This window comes from Branchiostoma lanceolatum, chromosome 7 (genome assembly GCF_035083965.1).
Source record: "Branchiostoma lanceolatum isolate klBraLanc5 chromosome 7, klBraLanc5.hap2, whole genome shotgun sequence".
NCBI lineage: Eukaryota > Metazoa > Chordata > Leptocardii > Amphioxiformes > Branchiostomatidae > Branchiostoma > Branchiostoma lanceolatum.
The window spans coordinates 10,425,973-10,447,743 of NC_089728.1; the positions used below are offsets into that span (position 1 = coordinate 10,425,973).

Sequence of the window (21,771 nt, forward strand, 5' to 3'; positions counted from 1 at the left end):
GGAAAACTAAATCTGTTCATTATTTTTGCTTCTTTGCCACATTGGCCTCGTCTTCATTCTATCATGTCCGCCGCGTGAGAAAGGTGTATGTGGTCATTTTCATGTGCAGTTTTGCAACATATCTGAAGATTCTGCGCCAATTGCCATGGCATTTGGTTAGTAGGTCTGATTTTCGGATATTTGTTTGATGCAACACTCAGTGAGCGGTTTTGTCCTGAACATATTGTCATGGTTTTCGGTGGTGTAGATGATATTTGTGCTTGGAATCTTAAGGAGGCTCAGCCCCCTGGTAGATCTCGTAATAACTGCAGTGGCGATTTTGTTGAAAACATAGAACAGGACACCAGCACGATGCGATGGAATGGGTTTGTTTTCATGAGGTTTTGTACAAATGTATGCATATGTATAAATCTTAGGTGGAGGTAAACATATTAGATGAAAATTAGCATTTCATGCACGGAAGTAAGTCTAGTGGGGGGTGCGATTAATGTGATATGTTATACTCGATACTTCATTCTGAAATTGCTGTTACTATGTCATACATTGAACAAGTTGTAGGCATTTTGAATGTTGCACTGCCATGATGGATATGCTTCCAGTTGTCTGTCACAGGAGTACATGTTCTTAGCTGGCAGTTTGTACCTTTCTTGTATAGCAATATCTATGTACTAAACTAAACCCCTTTCAACTATGCTGTCTGCCAATAGCTCCAACAGCTTCACAGTCACGTCCTGGCTAACACACCAATTCTCATTTTCAGCTGAAACAAGAAATAATAGAGGTCAATTTCATGCAGAGGTATAACAAATTATACAGGTGAGATTTTGACAACAGGCAGGCCATGAAAATTATTCAGCAGGATTGTGAAGTAAAATCAATCTCAGAAAATCAAGAGGAAATAACCTTTAATTTCACTTTTCAGTCATGATTATCTTGACAACATGTACAGCAAATTTAGCGATAAGTATTCCTTTCACATACATGAAGGAGACTTACTTAGAGCAGAGTTTCTGCTCAGCAATAAGGGCATCCCTAAATGTTTGGTTGAAACTACAGTGGTGACATTTAATACAATGCAAAGCTTCCATTTTGATCCTTCTGTATATATGTATAAGACCAGTTGATATTATTTACTACAGCTTATAGACTTGGTGAAGTAGTGTTTGTAGGCTGTAAATACATTGTCATGCTAGCGCTGATCCACATCAGTCAGCTTCTTACCAGTCAGTATAGAGGTATATAAAGGTAAAAAGGTAACAAAGATAAGAAAATAAAATGAAACCTTTACAGGCTTGATGTCATTTACAAAATTGAATGAAACAAGGAGGGTTGTAAGATGTATAATATATAATTACATTGTGAATCATTCTATATTGCAAAACACTGCATGCATAGATACATGCAATGGTGACCCTTATGCTTCATTGTAACACTGGTTATACATGTAGATGTGCATGCTACATTTGTGCTACAACAGCCATCATATTTGTGACTAGAAGAGCATTGCCCTGAAAGCTGAAGTACTGTAAACTGTATTCTGTGCTGCTGTCAACACCATGCACATTCAATTTGAGATTACATTTACAGTGACTTGCCGTGTATACAGGGTCAAGGTACATGTATGATGTCAGTCATTCTGACACACAGTCATTGTACTGTTCACCATTGTCTAATCATTCCACATTACAATCTTGATTTCCTACAAATCAGTGTGAGCAAATCTATCAAAATCATGAAACTGAAAGCACTGTAAAGTAACACACTGTGAGCTATCATAAGGCTCTCTACGATAAGCATTAAAAAGTGATTTTCCAGTATGCATAACAAAAATTTACATCTGTGGCAGTTGAGATAGAAGCAATTCAATTTCAATCACGTACATGTAGTTGGTCATATTATTTTCATTCAATAATTTCATTGTGACACACAACACAAAACTAGTGATCTTCAGTGGCTACCTTCTTGGTTTATATTAGTACTTGATAAGGTAAAATCAAATGACTGATCAAAGTCACAAGCCGCAAAATTACACACAAATAATCATCAAGAATCTAGATATACAATTTTTGATTGTGTCTAATACTTCTGTTTAAAGAAGCCACACAATTAGGTGATTACTAAATGGAGAAGTGGAGTAATTCTGATTGAGAAGCTGTGCAGGAAGGCTACTTGTAAAGGGTGCCTCTTTACTTGTTGGCTGCATTGCCTCTGTGGATTTTGATGATGCCCTCCGACTGCAGTTTCTCCAGGAGTTTGCGCTCAAATTCGGAGTCGTGCACCCCTGTGGACCGGTGGGCTGCTCCAGAGTAACGGGTGGTCCAGTAGTGGTTCCAGTTTCCAAGTTTGTCAGCTCCATAACCATATACGTCTACCTGAAGTGAGAGATAAGGAATACAATATTTTTGATTTCCCTCATATGTTAGCAAAGTTGATGCTGTCAAGACATTTGCACAGAAGCCCAGTGGACTATTCCATTTTTTTCATTGTGAGGTTGGGTGAAAGTTATGATACTGAACTTACAAGGTTACATGACTTTTTTTACCTCTATCATCGTGGCACAGGTGAAAATATACATTTATAAAAGTATGACTAAAAATATTCATGTACATCAAGCAGATTTGACTGATTCGGCCCATTCTGGAAGACTGTTGGTTAACCTTCACCCTACTGCCTAACCCCATAGCCAATAGAGAACTGGTAGCCAAATGGCTACGTACTTCAATGTGCTAAAGGTTAGACTGGAACAAGAACAAGGAGAAGAACCCAACATGAGCAAGAAGAATATTTTTTCCATTCCTCCATACAGGGTATACAGGTATATGTAAGGAAATATGATACTGCAAATGCAGAAATTTTTGCGGTGGTTTTATGTTTGCGGTTTTTGCAGCGACCGTTTCACCACGAACTTAAAACCACCACGAACATTTTTGTCCAATACTGTAGCAGTATGTAACTATAGCGCTGCCGCGAACTTGAAACCACCGTGAACACTCCATTTTCGCCTTAGCGCGAAATAAAAACCATGCAAACTTAAATGCATTTACAGTAATACAGATTAAATTTGAGGTCTTCCAAAGTCCCAAGTCAGTAAAGTAACAAACCCTAGAGGGGGTTAAAGAGAAAGAAAACAATTGCCATAGCAGCCACCAGCACTGCCACCACAAGCACAAATGTTAGAAGGCTGGACAGTAAACCTGGGTCCCTTCTGTGTACTCTCAATATCCCTTCTGATCCCAACTTGGCCAGGAGAGTGGCCTCATAACTGGTATGGTGGACACTTGAGGCCTCTACATGAGAGGTTTCATAGTAATGATTCCAGTGTCCATTCACATCTGCTCCAAATCCATACACGTCCACCTGGAGACAGATATACATTGGAGGGGCAACTGTCAAACATTTCCTTGTCTGTAGTCACAGAAATATGGTGGACATAAATGCTCCCACTTCCAAGATAGGGCTACTGAAATTGATGGCCTGTTCATAAACAAAATTGCTGTGGTATTGTAGCCTTTTAGTGTTACATATGTGCATGTTCCATGCACCGAACCTTCCCCTACAAAGGGCCCAACCACGTGCCATGTGACTGTTGTATATAACAGAAGTTAGCAGGCAGAGGGTTAAAGTGCACACAACCAAGACCAAGGGAAAGTAAGCTTCACTGTATGGTGGCAGTGCAGAAATGTTTGCGGTGGTTTTACGTTCGCTGGTTTCGCAGTAAGCTATTTGCCACCAACTTAAAATCACCGCTAATTTTTTGCCATCCTACCCCCTTGTCTATTTATTGTTTCAAACGCAAACTTAAAACCACCGAGCACTCTCCATTTTCTTCCTACTGCGAAATTAAAACCACACAAACTTAAATACATTTACAGTACCTTCATTTATCAGGCTTTTCTACTTGTGTTGATATCATGCCAAACACATTAGTCATCTGAAACCTTAAGAACCTTCTCAAAAATTAATCACCACCAACTTGAACACCTTTTCAATCAGGTACTTCCCCCAATGAAGAAAAAGAACTTGAAGTGTGGAAATCAGTGGGAATGTTAAATGTTCAATTTCAATGCAAAACATAACCAAGACAGACTTGACCACTGCATGCACCAACATACACGATCAAATAGTGTATTATAACCACTTAAGTCATAATCTACTTATCATTCGGGGAAAGCATACTGCTTCAACTTAGATGTTTTCTTTACCTCATCACACACGTGTACTGCAAACAGGATCACTAAGCTGCCTGTGGAGGAATATCTCCCATGATGCTCTGTCCATTTGTCGTTTACATACTTGAAGAAAGCAGGATTGTACACCAGAATCTGTGAAAAGTAAAATAACCGTGTTAATTTTTCTACCATAAAACACAATGAAATATAATAAAACACTAAGGATTATGTAAGATTATGAGGTGAGAAAAATTCTAGAAAAAAAAAATCATCCATGCACTGTACACGTAAAGCAGAAATAAATGGCATTAAGCATTTTTCAAGGCAGAGAAATATTTTCTTTTATGAATTAGCATAGTCTATATCCAATAAAGCATGACAGTCTGTGATGCTGCAGCCCACTACATGTATTTCGGTCAAATTTTGTGGGCCTTGAGCCATGAAATTGTATAGCAAATACAAGTCAGTCCCGATCTAATATTCGACTTCTAAGTTGATTGTACTAAAACCTTGATTGGATATTATATCCCTGAAGAATATGCAAAAACATTTCTGACCTTTGTCTTGTCCGTCTTAATTCTACCTTTTACATTTGTCCATGTCCTGAAACAACAAGAGAATTAAATGGTGAAAAGACTGGTGGAACAATAGTAACTACCAATAGTAATATACTAGTAACCTCATTGTAGGCATTAAACATGTATGTCTGATTTAAACATAACGGTCGGCCTATTTTCTTGGAACATCAAGGAAAAATAACCTCATCAGTTACATGAACAAGGAATCATTCTGATTTTCAATGATAATGATGATCTTATTTGGAGTCCCCTTGAAAATTTTCAGGGACAAGCCCATTTCACCCCCTTACCGAGTAATGGACCCATCTGTGAGTGCGGTTTTCATCCATTTCAGATCTAGAGGTTTGAAGTTCAGCAGGACGAAGCTGACGTCATCTGGCAAGTTTATGGCACTCTCTGGGTACATGAAATGGTGGGTGGTTCTGTGGCCAACATCCTTCTCCCAGCCCTTAGTAGGAGCATCGTTCATTCTGGAAACAGAGTAAACAAATTATAGGCAATTCTTACACCAATGTAGACCAACAACTGTTACAATGCCTGATGGTATGTACTGCAACATTTTACCTTTATTACTGCTAATTATGATCTATACATGTCTGGGCAAATTTGTTACAGATCTATAAGTCTATGTTATGTGAGGCATATTTCTAAGTACATGTATTGCCTAACCCTGTATGCATGTTTTATGCTAAATAATTGAAACCACACCTGAAGATCAAATCATATCCATCAATCTCATCCCCATAGTTGGACTGCTTCAGGTTACCAGAGTTCCCCACCACAGCACAGCGGAGACACCCTGTGAGGTTATGGATGGCCCATGGGTCGACATCTGGCGCTCCCATGTCAAATAATGCATTCAGGAGGGGGGCGGGGTCCTCGTCCTTTTTGCTCTGGAGACTCTGCAGCAAAAGATATTTCATGGTCATGATCATACAGCATGAGAATAGCACGCAATGTAATAATCTTTTCAGACTGTTCAGTTTTCATACTGATCTATGGTGCTAGATCTTATCTTCAACAGTTTAAATTATATTGCACCTTCAATCTTTAAAAAATACTCAAATCTAAAACTCTGGCAAAATCTTTTGTCCTCCTTCCTGTACTTGAATAATTTTGCAACCTGCTTTTCGTGTGAAAAGTTGCAATTCTGGATGAACTATGAAATAAATCTCAACTTTTACCCTGATATTTGATTGTATTAACCTATCTGTTTACCACTTATATTATGATTTAGTACTATTCCGCAGTTGTATTTTTCCTAGCTTTGCTGAAATTTCCAAAATGTGAAGGGGGTGGATAATTTGCATGCAACTGTAGATTTATGAAATTCACTATCATACAAACTTACTAGTAGTATAAACATGATCCAGGGCAATTTACGTAAATGATTGCAATTTTCATAAGTCTGTTTACAAAAACAGCGCTGGATGTATTACACTGTTTAACCACACATCAAATTGCACTGAAGCAAACATACGGCCTGTAGTAATGCAAAGAGACCATCCTTACCATCCACCACTTCCTGGCGTCAGCAGGCAGCTCTATGTTAGCCCGTGACCAGACAGGCCTGATGTTCTCATCAAACCTGCTATCAAACCATGACGACCGTCCCTTCTGCCAGACTCTCTTACATGCCGGCTGTTCTGGTGCAGTAGCCACAGTTGCACTGTTGTTCGCCTGCACTGGTTCTCCATCTCCCTGGAACCTTCGCCACCATCTTGACAACTGACTGTTGTTCTCCACCTCTTCACCAGGAGGCACCGTAACCCCAGTAGTGCTACGTGCGAGTGGAGATTTCCCAGGTTGTACGAAATGGTACATCGCTCCCACCATGATCAGTACGAACACTATCGCGGTCACGAAGAGCTTTACAGTCATCCTTATCATATTTAGATCAACTTTAGGGGTCTTCAAAATGTATTACGCAAATAATGACGAGTCAGTGGTGAAGTATTGTGAGGTTCTGTCAGCAGCCAGGTTCCTGGAGTGGTCAGTCAGTTTGGAATGTTAACTAAGTTATGGCTTCTCCATACCCCCAAATAATTTTGGTGCACAACGAGGGCCCTGTTGATGAAAGAAAAAACAAACATGAAATAATTTACTAAAGTGCATCCATCCAGTACCCGTAAGCATAAACTGATCCCGATCAATCACAGAAGACGAGTTCTTGATATTCATGACTAAATGAGAAGCATGTATAACGTACACAACATGTCTGACATTGTCTAACAAATTGTCAAAGAAAGGACGCACACCTGCGGGTATATGTGTTACGCTTGGATACCATAATCATATCGTGTCTTTCTAGGTATATGGGCCATATGGGAACTCATAGGGACCCATATGGCCCATGTATTGAACCACAAAATACAAGAGATGGGCCGTCATTTCGAAAAGGAAGCCTATGTCTTACCTAACGATGGAATTCCAGCTTCTTTGGTGCTGTTAGTTTTGATGGTATTGAAAGTCGGCCATTTTCTTGTCTGTGAGCTTTGATGACGTGTTTTGGAACAGTCGACTACATAATGGGGAGTATGTTCCAATTAAATCTTTTATGATTGGGAAGACAAACACTTTTTACGGGATTATTAGTAAATAATACATTATTTTATATTATATCAAACGTTCAATCATAGTACGCTCTTATGATTAAGACTATATGATATAACGTTAACTCCAAGGGTTAAAGTGTCACCCCTCCTTTGAAAGTGGTTGGTAGCCATAATTTTGGACTATACTACTCTATTAATTGTGTCTAACATAGGGGTGCATTGCAAAACCAGAGAAACCACTTATAACCGCCATTACATAGCAGATGGTTGCAAAAGATGATATCATTTACCAGAAATATGAAGTTACCACTTGCTAAAAATCTGTTGACAGCATTCAGTATCTTATTTCGCATATTTCTCAATTCATTACAGTAAGTGGAATAATCCACTACTTCATTATAGGGGAACCAAGAAAGCCAGCGTCTGGCATGTGTCTGGTTGAAAAGTTACCTCCAGCTGCAATGGTAATTTTGAAGACATGAGGAGACCTTGGACAGCGATCGTACTGACATGTCAGAACGTAGACAGTGCCCATGCCTACCAAGATGGTATGATGTTGCTTTCGTTGTTTTCACTTTCACTCGACTATACTTGTGTACGTTACTTCAAATTATGGTAACGTTACGTTAGAACTGATTATAGGGACCACCTTAAAGATTCATAAAATATTATAAAATAAGTAAACGCTGTATGCTCTATCGGAGAATATCGCAGACTCAGATCTTACACTAAGACGTCTCCACTCTCTACGTCTTGGATTTAATACAAGTGTACTTGATAAATCATTAAATTAAATGTAAACAATAAAAACAATAACAACGGAAACGCGGTGAAATCAAGAAGTCTTCAATTGTTAGTTGACCTGTTTTGGGTTTGAAGCTAGATGTCTGTGGAGTCTTCTGCTGCATGTTTGCTGTCAACGATTGAGATAACAGGACAACCGATTTGTTTATTTATTCTTTGTACCAATGATACATAAACATAAACAATATTTGCTATGTCAGCATCATATGATGACCGTCATGACTGTCATGGTAGCAACTTTAGATTGTTATGTTCTACAGGCGCATCAGAATGGTTGCTCCTTTATCTAGTACCTAGACTTGCAATCATAATCTGTCAACAACGTTAACATTGTGAAAAGCTGTTGTGCTTTCATATTTTCAGAGCTCACCTTACGACAGAGGAAAGGCCTGATCCCCCCTGACACCCTGCTGCTGACTGTGGAGGACCCCAAAGCTCATGTTGGCAGTGGGGGGGCCACGCTGAATGCTCTACTCATCGTAGCTGAACACCTCAGTGCCAGGAATCACTTTACAGTAATTATGATATCTAACTTTTAAGTATCTAACTGACGTTATGACGTTTGTGGTCGCTAACAATTATGAATTATGATTATATTTATATATAGTAATATTACAAGTAGAACGCTAATCCATTCCTTTTATTGAAAAGGACTTAAGTACTAGTCGGAATCACTGTAATGTCAGGGTAATTAAAAACAACAAATACTTTTGAAAGAAAACATTTTTAAAATGTTGAATAATTAATGATGGCAAGTGTACCTGCAGATCACACATTGTTTGCAGGATTCTTGTTATCCATGATGTATAGAAGATGATTATGATTGTTGCAACTCTGTGTGTTTTTCATCTCACTTTCAGGTTGTGAATTCAGATGTGCTTAGTGATGCTTACATCCTCATCATGCACATGGTATGTATGTATGGGCAATCCTAGTAGTGTAACAGCGTCACTTTCCCCATTATATGTATGTACATATACCTAAATCATTATAACCCTGACCCTCTCTGGCTCTGCTGCTATGACTTCTCTTCACCAGTGTATGTGGTTTCTCCATTATGTCCATTGCTCAAGTACAATTTCATATTGCTTGATGATGATTTTCATGTTTTGTCAGGGCCGTGACTTCCCATACAATCCATGTGGGAAGGCCTTTACGACCCTACCAGCCACCCTGACTGCCGACACTGCTGTTGGATATGATGGCTTGTTCTGTAACCTGGACAGTCTGCTGGACACTATGACCAGGAAGGTGGGTTTGTAATGACTAGAGGGTTTCTTCAGTATTACTGGTACCCTTTGTAACATACACTGGTGCACTGCTCATTGATGCATTGTTGAAAATGTTGACATTCCATGCAATTATTACGTTTAAGATTTATGATGTCTTTCATCAGTATACAACTTACAAGGAGACAATGACTTGAAACAAAAATCAGAAAACCATTGTTTGCACTTCCAGATCTCACCTGGGTCTCCCCCTGGAGTTTGGGTTTGCAGTACAGATATGCTGCTGACGGTTCCCAACATTCTAGGTCAGGATGGACTTTTATCTATATCTTGAGTTTCATATGCATCAATTTTGTATATTTTTGATAAAACTGTTCTGATTAGAATAGATAAATGTGTAATGCCTCTAAAGGATTTGTAAAATCATTGCCTGTTTGGTTGCAGAGGTGGACTGGACAGATTTTGATGGGGTCTGTGCAGTAACAGTGGCTGCAGATGTAACCTATGCCAGGAACCATGGTGTTTTTAAGGTTGATGCTGAGGTAGGAAATTACAAGTCTGATGATAGTATTAAACTCAGCTTTCAACCTACATTGTAATGGTGCATCATTTCTTTTGATGAGTTTTGATAGTTTTGTCTTCCATAGCTGTCAGAGAAAAGTTGACTATCATTACATATGATTATTCATGCAGTTCAGTCAGGACTGGTACAATTACATCCTGCCATGAAGAACTATTTTTGTATACATGGACATGAATATGTGTATCTGATGTTGTCATACATGATGTGCATATCTTATCTATAGACAGATTATAAAGTGCTATGTTACCTACAGTACAGTATGCCATTGTTATAGCAATGTTGTGTCAGTTGTCTGATTTGTTCTTCCCAGGGCACAGTTGAAGACATAGTGTACAAACCATCCAATGTTGGTATGCAGGAGCTGGTTACTGCAGAAGGAACTGTTCACCTGGTAGGTTCTCTGGCTTTTATCATAATTTCTGTGTTTGTCTCGGTATGCCTATATGGCAGTAATCACACTGATGGTAATATAAGCAACCTTGCTATGCCATGTTACCCTCAGGCCTCATGTGCTATCTGATGACGTAGGCTCAGTCTTTTTTAGTCATTAAGACCAACGTTCCTTCATGATATCGTGTTTTTAAAGGTGGCAGGTGTGGTGTTCCTGTCAAGTAGTACAGCTGAACGGCTGTTGACTGTACATGTCACACCCCCACTGGATGCCTGCACTTACCTGGGATTGGACAGTGGGGCTGAGCCTATTAAGGTATGTGTATTTTGTAATTTCTAAAAGTGCCAAAATAACATCCCGGTTCATCTTTTACGTTTCAGGTCGCAAGTTCAGTTGTTTTCTATTCGAAACATATTAAATGTTACATCTAACATTTCATTCTACCACACTGGTTATTCTGAAAAAGATGGTTGCCATACATCTGATAACTAACAAATTCTCTGCTGTTGTATTATTTCTAGCTGTCCCTGTTCTTTGACATTCTGCTGTGTATGGCTACTTTGGTGACAGAAGAGGCCTTTGTGTCAGGTGATCGTAGCGGTCAGTATGGCGGAACGCCGAGGCCAAGAAATGAGCGAGAGGTCATGACCATGAGAAACGCCAGAGCTCTGCTATGGAAAACTCTACGAGGAATCAATGTGAAAGCTGGTTTGTTGGACTTTGTATATTAGTTCGAACAGATGTACTAGTGCGCACTTTTGGTTTTAGCATAAAATACACTGATTCATTCACAGTTGATTTTATTGAATGTATGTATTTATGATCCCCTTCTTGTTGTATTTTAGAAGAGGACGAGTAAGCAAGGAAAGACTAGAATGATTGATCATAATATACACATGCCTTGACTTGACTTGAGTTTGAGTTTATTTGTCAGAAGAAATGCTTTCCAACATTGCATTATAACCCATTCTAAACTGGATTTTTGTTGAATGTTTGATATTTCCAGTGTGCATACCAGATGGCCGCCATGACTACATGACGGAAGATGCTTCGGTACACCTTCAGCATTTAGTAAAGTGCCCGTTGCAACTGGACCCAATCTGCAACCTAACCTGGGCTCCCATCACACATTCCACAATACAGGTGAATACACTGCTACAGTAGGCTTATCAGTCACCAAGTCATATTTACAAGTTACAACACATCAGTGCTCTGTCCCATTTAAAACTGTGATTACTGTTGTTCATTGAAACTATAAGCCTGAAAGATTCTTTTGAGGTCCTCTTTATTTTATTCCTTGATGTTCCAGGAGGACTGTACAGTTGAAGCTGGCAGTGTGATTGTGAATTCTGTGTTAGAAGGAGGAGTCTGTGTGAGCTCTGGGTCTGCAGTCAGTCACTGTCACCTCAAGGTCAGTTGTTGACTTGTTGCTTTTTGAATGCGGTGGTGTGGAAAAGGCAAACATGTTGATGTGGTTTCCTCTTTACAAATATTGTGTTAATCTTCAATGCTGAGGTGTCGTTTGGCATAAAATTTGTACATTGTATTGGTTTGTATTAGGTTGTGTTAAGTATTATTTTCCAACAGTCGGTTTTCTTGCAGTCCACTGAATTGCTGTCACAAGACAATGTTCCTCACAAAGCTGCCTTTTATTTTCAGGGCCACATTTGTATCCCCAAGGGGTGCTACCTTCATGCCCTGGGCGAGGAGGTGTCTCAGGTACATAATACTTGAATGTCTTTTCTGCAGTGACTATCAACAGATACATTGTGCTGCATTTTATATTGGCTAAAACATCCATGTACATGTAAGTCATGTACTGCATATGACAGTACAGTAACTGTAAAAACGTAATTAAGGACAATTAGTATCGTATAATATAGTAGGCTGCCAATGCTTGAGTGCTGTTCTTGACTGCTTAAGGATGTTATATACATTGTAGCACAAGGAGTTCAATGATATTTAGATCATTGTAATGTCATATCACACTTCAGGTTCTACAAGCAACCAAGCTTGTACCCCACACAGTACTGCAGTGCTTCCACGTCAAACTGTTTGGAACAAATAAAGCCAAAGTTTACACTGTCTTTGGAACCAAGGATGAACTGCAGGTACCTATCATTATTACGTTACTGTCATAATTATTTTTCATTGACTCTTTGATTTCCAGGAGTCTATGATACGGTAATAGGTTATACTAATACTGAAGGTTGTAACTGTTAGCACTATTGTTTAAAATAATTAGGAATGTAGAATATGATTAAAAAGAAGTGATGTCATGATCATCTTGCACTAAATATTTTATCAGACATAATTGTCTACTCTGTTTATATATGTTCATCTTCATCTTCAACCAAATCAAATTATTTACCATAGTTTTGTTGTATTTCAGTGCATGTACATGTATATTGATGTTCTTGTAATGTTGGACAGAATGGAAAGTGAATTTGGCAGTTGTTTACTTTATGGCATTTATGAATTTGAGATTAATATTTTAAACATTGTGACACTTTTACTTGTTTAGGCAACTGTTGGACAAGGCAACACCTTTTGCAATGAATCCTGGGATGTGTTCTTCCAGAGAACAGGAATTCTACATGGAGATCTATGGGGTCCACACATGGTAGGAAAGTTTTTAGTGTAGGGAAAGCAAAATTGTACAGAATGATTTTCTGATCATGACTTAACTTTTGGCAATTTTTAGCCGTTCCCTTGGTAATGATGACTCTTAACTGATTGATCAGTCTGTTATTTTTCTTCATTCATCCCACTTCAATATTTTAACAATGGTGATCACAAATAATTCATAATGCTAAAGGTTGAAATGAGATAGGATAGAATGTCAGCTCAGTATGAAACTGTTAGATTTTATGCATGAAATCTGCTTTAGAATTGTTTTTTTTTCCAGCCAGCAGATGAATGCTGTTTGATGAATGCTAAGCTGTTCCCAGTGTTCCACCCTACCGAGCCAGTGGGCATTGCTGAAGTCTTATGGCTACTCCACAGTTCTAAAGACATCTCCCTGTTGGACAGGTTGTTGGTCTTTAACATGCTAATATATTTACCTTGCATGTGATGAATTGGAGATTGTCATCAAGCATAGCCCAGAGGTTTCATTGTTTTGTGTTTTTTTTTAAAACAGATAAATAAAACGGCTTTTTTTAACCGTCACTCCCACAAGTATAGTAAATTACTATTGTGAAATGCCCCTAAATGGCACTGCAATTGTTGTAATCAAGTCTAAAGTGGTAGCTTTAAATGCCATCTATTTCTTACTCATCTTTAAGAATGTAAAAGCCTGGACTTACAGAAATGTCTGTGTGCAGGTGGAGGGGATCCTGGAGACTCAGTCTTCAGGAGGTGTTGTGCAGCGTGGACCACTCTGCTGAGTTCATGTGGAGAAGGTCAGTAACAGTTAGCAGGTGCTCTTTACCCTCATATAAACACTCCTCAGCAGAACACGAACCAGAACTTTCCTACAGATGATGATGTCAATAGACTGTGCATCTTTCTTCTCTGCTACAGTATTTACAGCAATGCCAAAGCATCAATGGAATTCATTAATAATGCATCATCATGTAGTTTACTCTGTAGTCTTCATTGTCAGAAATATTTATAGTAACTGCCACATGCATATCGTCAATAGCTGTGTACAGAGAAAAATTAGGTTAACATGAATAATAAATAAACCATATTACCTTATACTCCACCAGTCTTATTGTTTTGAGAGAAACAGTGATCTGAGGAATATTCCATCCTTAAGTTAATGGGGACAGACAATTTTCAGATACATTCTTCAATGTTCCTTCCAATTTTCTCTCCACACTCTTTCACTTCTTACTTCCTTTCCCTTCCCCATCTTAACTAATTATAGATGTGAATGCGGATATTTTGAATATGAACATTCCTGTTTGTGACTGTTTCCTCTGTAGAGATCTGTTCTACAGTGTAGGGCAGCATCATGTGCGGAAGGTACTACTGAGTGGGAGGGGGGATTGCCTCCTGCCATTCTTCAAGTCTGCAGCAGTGGAAAGCTACCACAGACAGGTGTTGGTTACACTGGACCAAGGTAGGCTTCAAACAAAGAAGAGAACGGAATGCATAATTGCAATGATGCGAGTGGAAAAAAATAACTATGACAGATACTTGCGTGACTGTCTGTTGCCAAATTATTGAACTCAGAGCTCAGTGTATTTTTCCAGATTCTTTGATTTGAACATGGTGTACATTTTCAAGTATTGCCATCAAATATCATGTCTTTTCAGATCAGGTAAAGTTGATATGTCATATAGACATTCATAAAGACTTGTTTGATTTGCATTAACAGTTACTGTATCTTTTTTTTAAATTATTGTATGTATAATTGTGTAGTTTTCAATCACAATTCTACAAATCACATATAACAAACCAACAGTGGTGGTATAAACACATTCATTAAAATCATTAACATATTAACAACCCATTCACTTTTACTGCACCTTTACTTTGTAGCACATGATTGTATACTTCACAAGAAATGTATGTTGAAGTTTTGTCTTTTATCAAGGTTTCAGTATAATTGGGATGTAAGGATTGGTGTTTTCTCCTTCCACACTTACAGTGGCTTTGGAAGCATGTCCACAGGGTAAGGAATGTTTTACACAATTAATTATTTTAGAGTACTAGTGCTGAAGAACTTAAACCCTTCGGTTCATTTCTCACTAATGTCTTGTATTTCCCCACATATGGCTGGATATTTGTCGTCTTTTAGGTTTCTTTTGTGATTCACTTTTTAAAAGCTTTCTTTCCAAAGGTTAGATAGGGCTTAATAATGCATTTTTCTTGAGGAGAAAGGTTCACTTTGGCCATACTTAAGACATTTTGATGAATGTAATTAAAACATGTGTGCATGTATTATGCCATAAGTTGTAGAATGCAAACTACCAACCAAGAGTAAATTACCCAAAAGTTGAAAATTGCAGTTGAAGCGATCCCTTATTCAAAGATTTATTATTGATTTTGCATTTCTGTAACCCATAAGAAAATGTCAGAATGTCACTCCATTTGTTACAACTCCATTTGTTACAAATCCTTGAGTGTGTTTCTGTGTAGTTGTGAGCAGGACGGCCACCCCGGGCGTGACAGCTCGTACGCTGGCCTGTATCCCTGACGTACTGGGCAGTCTGGCGGGGGGGCAGTGGGGGCTCAGGAGTGGACCTGCCGCCAACAAGATGTGGCAACCCGCGTACCAGCTTCTAGAGGTCATCATCATATTTTGTCGCTCCAGTTCTGTTTCCATTATCGGGCTGTCTGATCACCATAGATCACAGTTTGTACATGTTGGGCCAAGTTTACAGTTCTGTAGAAGGTGCTGTATGGTTTGGGGGTCTTCCCTGCATGGGGCAGGCTGCACTTGTAGCCTTGCCCAAACTCAGCATGTTGTCGCCAGTCCTTGCAACCTTGGATCTGGCTCTGTTGAGAGTGAACCAGTCTCTCCTTGGTAGGTTTGCTCCCAGGGGAAGTGACTCGCTTGGAGCGAGGAGGTTTTATCTGGTTAAAAGCTCCTTGCTAGGAGGTGGTAATGATAACATTACTTCAAACTTCCACATTTGCTATTCTCACATAATGTGGCAACAGAATGGTTCTCTTTTTGCAAAGTGAGGGAATCAAAAACATTTTGTGCAAAGTTACAATCAGGTTTTTGTTTGTTTGTTTGTTTGTTTATTTTGAAACACCTGGGTAGCCTATTCAGTGCCAATACACTGGTTTTCGATAGGGCCCAGTTTCACATATACATACATGGAAAATAAAAAACAACTTACAGAGAGAAAAGTAGACATACACGTCGGAACATATGGGTACAACTGAAACATGAAAGACAGATAACTCAAAATCATAATCCAATCCAAAGGTCAACAGTTTGGAGGTCAGAGGTCACTACTCAGTACTGAGACTATGTTAGGTCTTTCAAAGCTGACTTAAATGTATTCAGGCTTGGAACTTGCTTAATGTAGGCTGGTGTTCATGGTTATCATGGTTGTGTATAAAACAGATTGCCATATCTCTATCTTCTCAAACTGTTAGAGTTACATTGTTAATAAAAAAATAAATGTCTGAAATGAGAAAATGAGTCCTATGTCCTGACTTGACATTGTAGCAAACAAATTCTACAGCTGCATTATATTGTATTCCTCTTTAAAACTTTCTTCTGACAGGCAGGGGAATATGCAGCTGGTGTACAGGCACTGGCGCTGGAGAGAGAATGCTGGCTAGACAGGTATGTTCTTGATATACATTGTATATTTTAACCTTCTTTACATTGTTTTCTGTGCTTTGATCAGATGCAAATTATGGTAAAACCTTTTTTCTCCCCAAGCTCTCGACCAGACTTCCTGATCAGAGCAGCCCGGCACTACGAGGGAGCTGAGCAGATCCTCAGGAGACAAACAGTCATGACGGCAAAACAGGTACTGAGCCCTTTTCTGTGAACATATCATATACTTACCTTTTCTAACTTAGTAAGTATATAACTGTGTGTGGTATACCTGTAGCTTGAGGCAGCTGAAATGTTCCTTACATGATAATATAGTCATGGACATGTTTACAATAGAGATGTGTTCATGCATAGACTTACATAGATGTTATGTTCTGTTGGGACCTTTTCAACATGCTTCATAGAGAGGTTGATCCAGTCTTTGTTCTTTTCATCTGCTTCCTTAGTTTATCCACACTCAGCAAAGCGCTGTTCCTGGTGTGGGACAGTGGGTAGTGGCAGAGTGCCCTGCTAGAATAGACCTGTCCGGAGGATGGAGCGACACACCACCCATCACCTACGAGCACGGAGGCTCTGTCACGAACGTCGCTCTTCTCATCGATGGCAAGAAACCCATCGGGGCAAAAGCAAGGAGAATACAAGAGTACACACTGCATTCTATTCTTTTTATGGGTCTCATTGTAGTGCAGCTAGTACAGAAATTATTGTTTCATATATTGATGCTAATATTCCCCAAACCATGTGCCATTTGTAAATTAGCAATTAGAGATAGGCAAGTGCTGTATTAATAACTTTGATATACTGTAAATCTGTTTGGGGTGGTTTTATTTTCCCGATTTTCCCTATGAGCTCTTACCGCAAAATCATGACATGACAAATTTGTGGTTTGTATTTCTACTGCACTACAGAATTGTTTCAATTGCGATTTTCTTTCTTCTCTTATCGCAAAATTGAGTCCCTACAAAAATAACTGAATAATGAGTAGTTACATGTAGGTCCTATTGGATATTAGGTTAACGCATTGCCAAGCACAATGAAGATTCTTCCTTTCATAATGTACAGAAATGACTGAATGAAGTTTACAGTTTTACAGTACTTTACATTTTGCTCCAAGCCACATAACTGTACCAAGAGAATTCTCTGCACACATTCTGTTCTGTGTGTTGAAGAGTCTGATGAGTTTGTGTTATTCCATGACCAGGCCAGAGCTTGTTCTGGTGATTGACAGTAACCTTGACAACAGCAGCGTGCGGCTCACCTGCACAGAACTGTCTGACATGGAAACCTACTGCCAGCCCCATGCACCAGGTAACTGTTATTATATGTTGTTGTGCCAGCAAATGATAGAATAGAAGGTGCTTTGGATGTTACATTGTATTCTTAAGTAGAAATCACTATGACTTAGTGATTTCTACTTAAGAATACAATGTAACATCCAAAGCACCATCTATTTTGTCATTTGCTGGCAAGGATATCTTACCATAGGCACTGCCATTCAGTCTTCACAGGGGTATAAAGTCTTAAAGAGTTCATACCCCTGTGAAGACTGAATGGCAGTGCCTACACATGTATGGTAAGATATCCTTGAAAACATTTTTCCATAGATCATTACCAAAATTTCTATGCTTGCAAGCCTGCTCACAAGAAAAGTACAGAAATGTATTCATAAAATTTGTCAGTGGAGATAATTACGTTCACAATCATCACTCCAACCTGCTTGTGTTCCCTGTAGGAGCCCTGCTGAAAGCCTGCGTTGTGTGTGCAGACCTGCTCACCCTCCCCTCACCCTCCAGTCTAAGGGAACAGCTGCAGACCAGGCATGGGTGTGGTTTTGAGCTGCACACATGGTCGGATATCCCTCATGGTTCAGGGCTGGGTACAAGCAGTATCCTTGCAGGGGCCATCCTGGCAGTACTGTACAAGGTTACAGGTCAGTTAAGACTTTGAAAAAACTAACATGAATAATGTTAATTGAGTGTACTGTTATAGAGAACAATGCAGTAACACAGAGACTATGGGAATCATATTACCTGGTCAGGCAACCACCTGGCACAGGAAACCAGCTCCAGTCAATAGCCACATGGAACAGTACTAGTACATGTACTGTCCATTTTTACATAGTTAACCCCACCCTGTCCTGAGCAACCACATGTCATCAATAACCATTTTCCTCCATCCCTTGAGTTTGACTGTACTTCCAAACTTAGTTATAACATACAAGACTTGGCAATGTCCACATGACGTCAATAATCATATGATGACATTTATGACTGATTTTTACTAGACCACTGAATGTCGTTTTCATAATGTACCTTTATGTAATTTCCAGGGCTGGAGGCTGACAATCTTTCCCTCATGCACGGTGTTCTGTATGTGGAACAACTCCTTACTTCTGGGGGAGGCTGGCAGGACCAAGTTGGGGGTGAGTTCTACATGTACATCATGGAAGCTTGAACAAAGAAGTTGCATTATTTAATATGACCTTAGTTTTTAGTGTTCGACGCAACCTGAGGGTCACAAGAGCCACCTGGTGGGTGTATGCAGAATATAGAACTCTATGGAGAACAATATTTACAGCCACTGTGCATCAATAATGATGCCCACGGTTGATTGATTGATTAGTTTTTGCTTTATGTATTAAAAGGACAGAAGGAAAGCTAGCAATGCCATGTAGAGTTGAATCAATTGCAGAATATTGGAGAAGGAAATCTAGTTTTGGTGGTATAAGCAGAGTCACTGTGATTGTGTTTTTCTTCATATCTGTTTTATTTTTCTCAAAAATAGAGTATCTAAAATGTATATCAAAAATAGTGAGTTAATCAGATGTGTTATCGTGGTTCAGGTCTTGATCCTGCAGTGAAAATTGGTCGCTGCAGACCACAGGTTCCAGTGAAGGTGGAGGTTGAACACGTTTCGATTAGTGACGAGTTTCTTCAGGCGCTGAACAGCCGGTTGGTTCTGGTTTACACCGGCAAAACCAGACTTGCACGGAACCTGCTACAAGATGTGGTCAGGAATTGGTAAGAAATTTCTTCAAGGTTACAAGCTATGCATTACTCATGTCCAGTCTGGGCTTTTGGCATTTTGGCAGTTTGGACGGTGCTTGGTTCATCCTTAAACTTGGATTTCAGTTTTGATTGTGAACATTGGTTTCAAAGGATATACTAGTATATAGAATTCAGGTAAAGCTATTGGCATGTTATAACGGCATGTAGCCATGATAAGTTAAAAGAAATAGTAACTATTAAGATGACACACTTAGAATAGCAAAGCCTCTTGCCTTTCTCCTTTCTAAGTCATCTAAGATACACATACAATCATGTATTCTGTCATGCATCACCCTACTTGTACATGTAGGTATGCTAGGCTGCCTGAAGTGGTAGCTAACTGTGATGACTTGGTGACCAATGCAGAAGAGTGTGCCAAGGCATTTAGAGAAGGTTTGTGTACATCAAATACCTTTGCTTCCTTTTTCATAACATTATATGTAGTTATAACTACACATTAGATATCATTTGTTTTTGCAATTTTTGGGCAAGGCATGCATGTTGGACACCTAAAAAGAGGGAAGTTACATAATCAAGGACTTCTGTATCATTGTTATGTGGTCTGTTGGTATCACAGGTGACTTAAGTACCGTAGGAGCCTGTATGGACAGGTACTGGGAACAGAAGAAGAAGATGGCACCAGGATGTGAGCCAGTGGCTGTGAGGAAGATGATGACAGCTCTCAAACCCCATGTCTATGGACAGGTCAGTGTGATTGACAGTCACACTTTGTAGTATCCATTATTCAGATATGTTTATTCTTATTTTTAGTAACATGTTTCACAGCCAATCTGGAAGACGTTTTTTTGCGTGTTTTCAGAAAATTGCACTTTGTTGTTGATTGCATGTAATAATACTGAAGATTAATCATATTTCATACTAATACGCCCATGTACATGTAGGTACTTGCCGGAGCAGGGGGTGGGGGGTTCATGTGTGTGCTGACTAAGGAACCCGGTGGTCTCCAGCTGGTCAGGAAAGTTCTGCAGACAGCAGGGGTGAGTTTTCCATTACCGTTTTTAGTTTCTGATAGTTTTTCAATAACTGTTATGTCTGGGCATATTATTAAGAAAAGTAAAAATGATGAAAGGTGTATCTAAAGAACAGAAAATCCTTAACAACCTTTCTCTTTTAATTCTGATGCAAGCTTTGTTTACATTGCATTTTCATTGTTGGAAATCAAAAGGACACAAAGGATATTCCTTTAAGTTATAATTATCACATCTAGTCTATATATAATGTATGCAGCATATGTGTATATCATATGGAGCAATTTAACCTTAACGTTTCTTTTTACAAAGGGTTGTTCTTAACTTACACAGATTTAATTTTAATCTTCAGGTTGGAGAGGATGTTAGTATCCACACAGCTCAGGTGGACACATCAGGGATCACTGTGACTACTTTGGAATAGACCACTTGTTATTATCTTATCAAGACTGGCACCATGTACATTGTACAGTAAAACTGTACCTAGAAGACCACTCTGGACGGATAAAATCTGGTCTATGTGGAACGGTGGTCACTATAGACAGGATTCTTCATGCTTGTTTCAATGGCAAATTTATCTAAGGGATCACCAAAAGAGTGGTGACATTGGCCAGATGGTCCTGATGTAGAGGTGGTCACTTTGATTGTGCAGCAGCAGGTTTGACTGTATGATGTTATCATTTAGATACTGAGAAGCAATTATTGTTAGGTCTTACACCTGCAGGTGTGTCTTCCATTCAGTGGAAGCCCCACTGGAAGCCAAGGTCTATATTAGACAAAAAGGGTACATAGCCCTGTTTGATAGTTGCAGAACACGGCTTGTTACATAAGTGAAAGATGTACTAGAAATGTACACATGTATTCAAAATGTATTACGTAATTTGGCATCTTTGTAATTGTTATGTCTAGCTACTCTAATATATGTTTGAATGGTAGCCTTCCCATTGTCCAATACTATCAAGATACATCATTTAATTCATCAAAGCCTGCTATACATGTGCAAATGTAATGAATATGTCAAATGAAAGTTGAGTATTAACTAAGCAACTTACATCTTTTAATGAAATTGGTGCTATTTTAATCTTAGGAGATTGCTATCAGCCATATGTGTCTGTAAATGCAATGTCAATATCCAAAGCATGCATGTAATAAAAGACATAATGTATACACAAA

At 39.0% G+C, this 21,771-nt stretch overlaps 2 protein-coding genes across 5 annotated transcripts; one reads left to right on the plus strand and one right to left on the minus strand.

The window, feature by feature from the left end:
* Window positions 1–349: 349 nt before the first annotated feature.
* On the minus strand, window positions 350–7,266 carry LOC136439166 (CMP-N-acetylneuraminate-beta-galactosamide-alpha-2,3-sialyltransferase 2-like). Of its 2 annotated transcripts, none has more exons than XM_066434413.1 (8): window positions 7,164–7,266; window positions 6,260–6,814; window positions 5,456–5,649; window positions 5,038–5,217; window positions 4,727–4,772; window positions 4,203–4,322; window positions 2,191–2,372; window positions 350–760 (listed from the first exon to the last, which is right to left on the minus strand). In XM_066434413.1, the coding sequence occupies exons 2-8, from the start codon at window positions 6,635–6,637 to the stop codon at window positions 757–759; spliced, it is 1,104 nt and encodes a 367-aa protein (XP_066290510.1). In that variant the 5' UTR covers window positions 6,638–6,814; window positions 7,164–7,266; the 3' UTR covers window positions 350–756. The 2 variants fall into 2 exon arrangements, with proteins under 2 accessions (XP_066290510.1, XP_066290508.1); XM_066434411.1 differs by lacking the exon at window positions 350–760 and adding an exon at window positions 3,195–3,357 and having other exon boundaries at window positions 2,225–2,372.
* Window positions 7,267–7,702: 436 nt separating this feature from the next.
* On the plus strand, window positions 7,703–21,771 carry LOC136439167 (L-fucose kinase-like). Of its 3 annotated transcripts, none has more exons than XM_066434415.1 (30): window positions 7,703–7,850; window positions 8,470–8,621; window positions 8,967–9,017; window positions 9,223–9,357; window positions 9,568–9,640; window positions 9,780–9,877; window positions 10,229–10,309; window positions 10,505–10,624; window positions 10,831–11,017; window positions 11,316–11,452; window positions 11,622–11,720; window positions 11,969–12,028; window positions 12,304–12,420; window positions 12,834–12,932; window positions 13,218–13,342; window positions 13,636–13,713; window positions 14,242–14,378; window positions 14,910–14,933; window positions 15,401–15,549; window positions 16,504–16,565; window positions 16,665–16,755; window positions 17,009–17,205; window positions 17,764–17,870; window positions 18,295–18,492; window positions 18,892–18,984; window positions 19,405–19,582; window positions 19,920–20,002; window positions 20,187–20,314; window positions 20,512–20,607; window positions 20,951–21,771. In XM_066434415.1, the coding sequence occupies exons 1-30, from the start codon at window positions 7,781–7,783 to the stop codon at window positions 21,020–21,022; spliced, it is 3,297 nt and encodes a 1,098-aa protein (XP_066290512.1). In that variant the 5' UTR covers window positions 7,703–7,780; the 3' UTR covers window positions 21,023–21,771. The 3 variants fall into 3 exon arrangements, with proteins under 3 accessions (XP_066290512.1, XP_066290511.1, XP_066290513.1); XM_066434414.1 differs by having other exon boundaries at window positions 7,704–7,850; window positions 11,619–11,720; XM_066434416.1 differs by lacking the exon at window positions 14,910–14,933 and having other exon boundaries at window positions 7,704–7,850; window positions 11,619–11,720.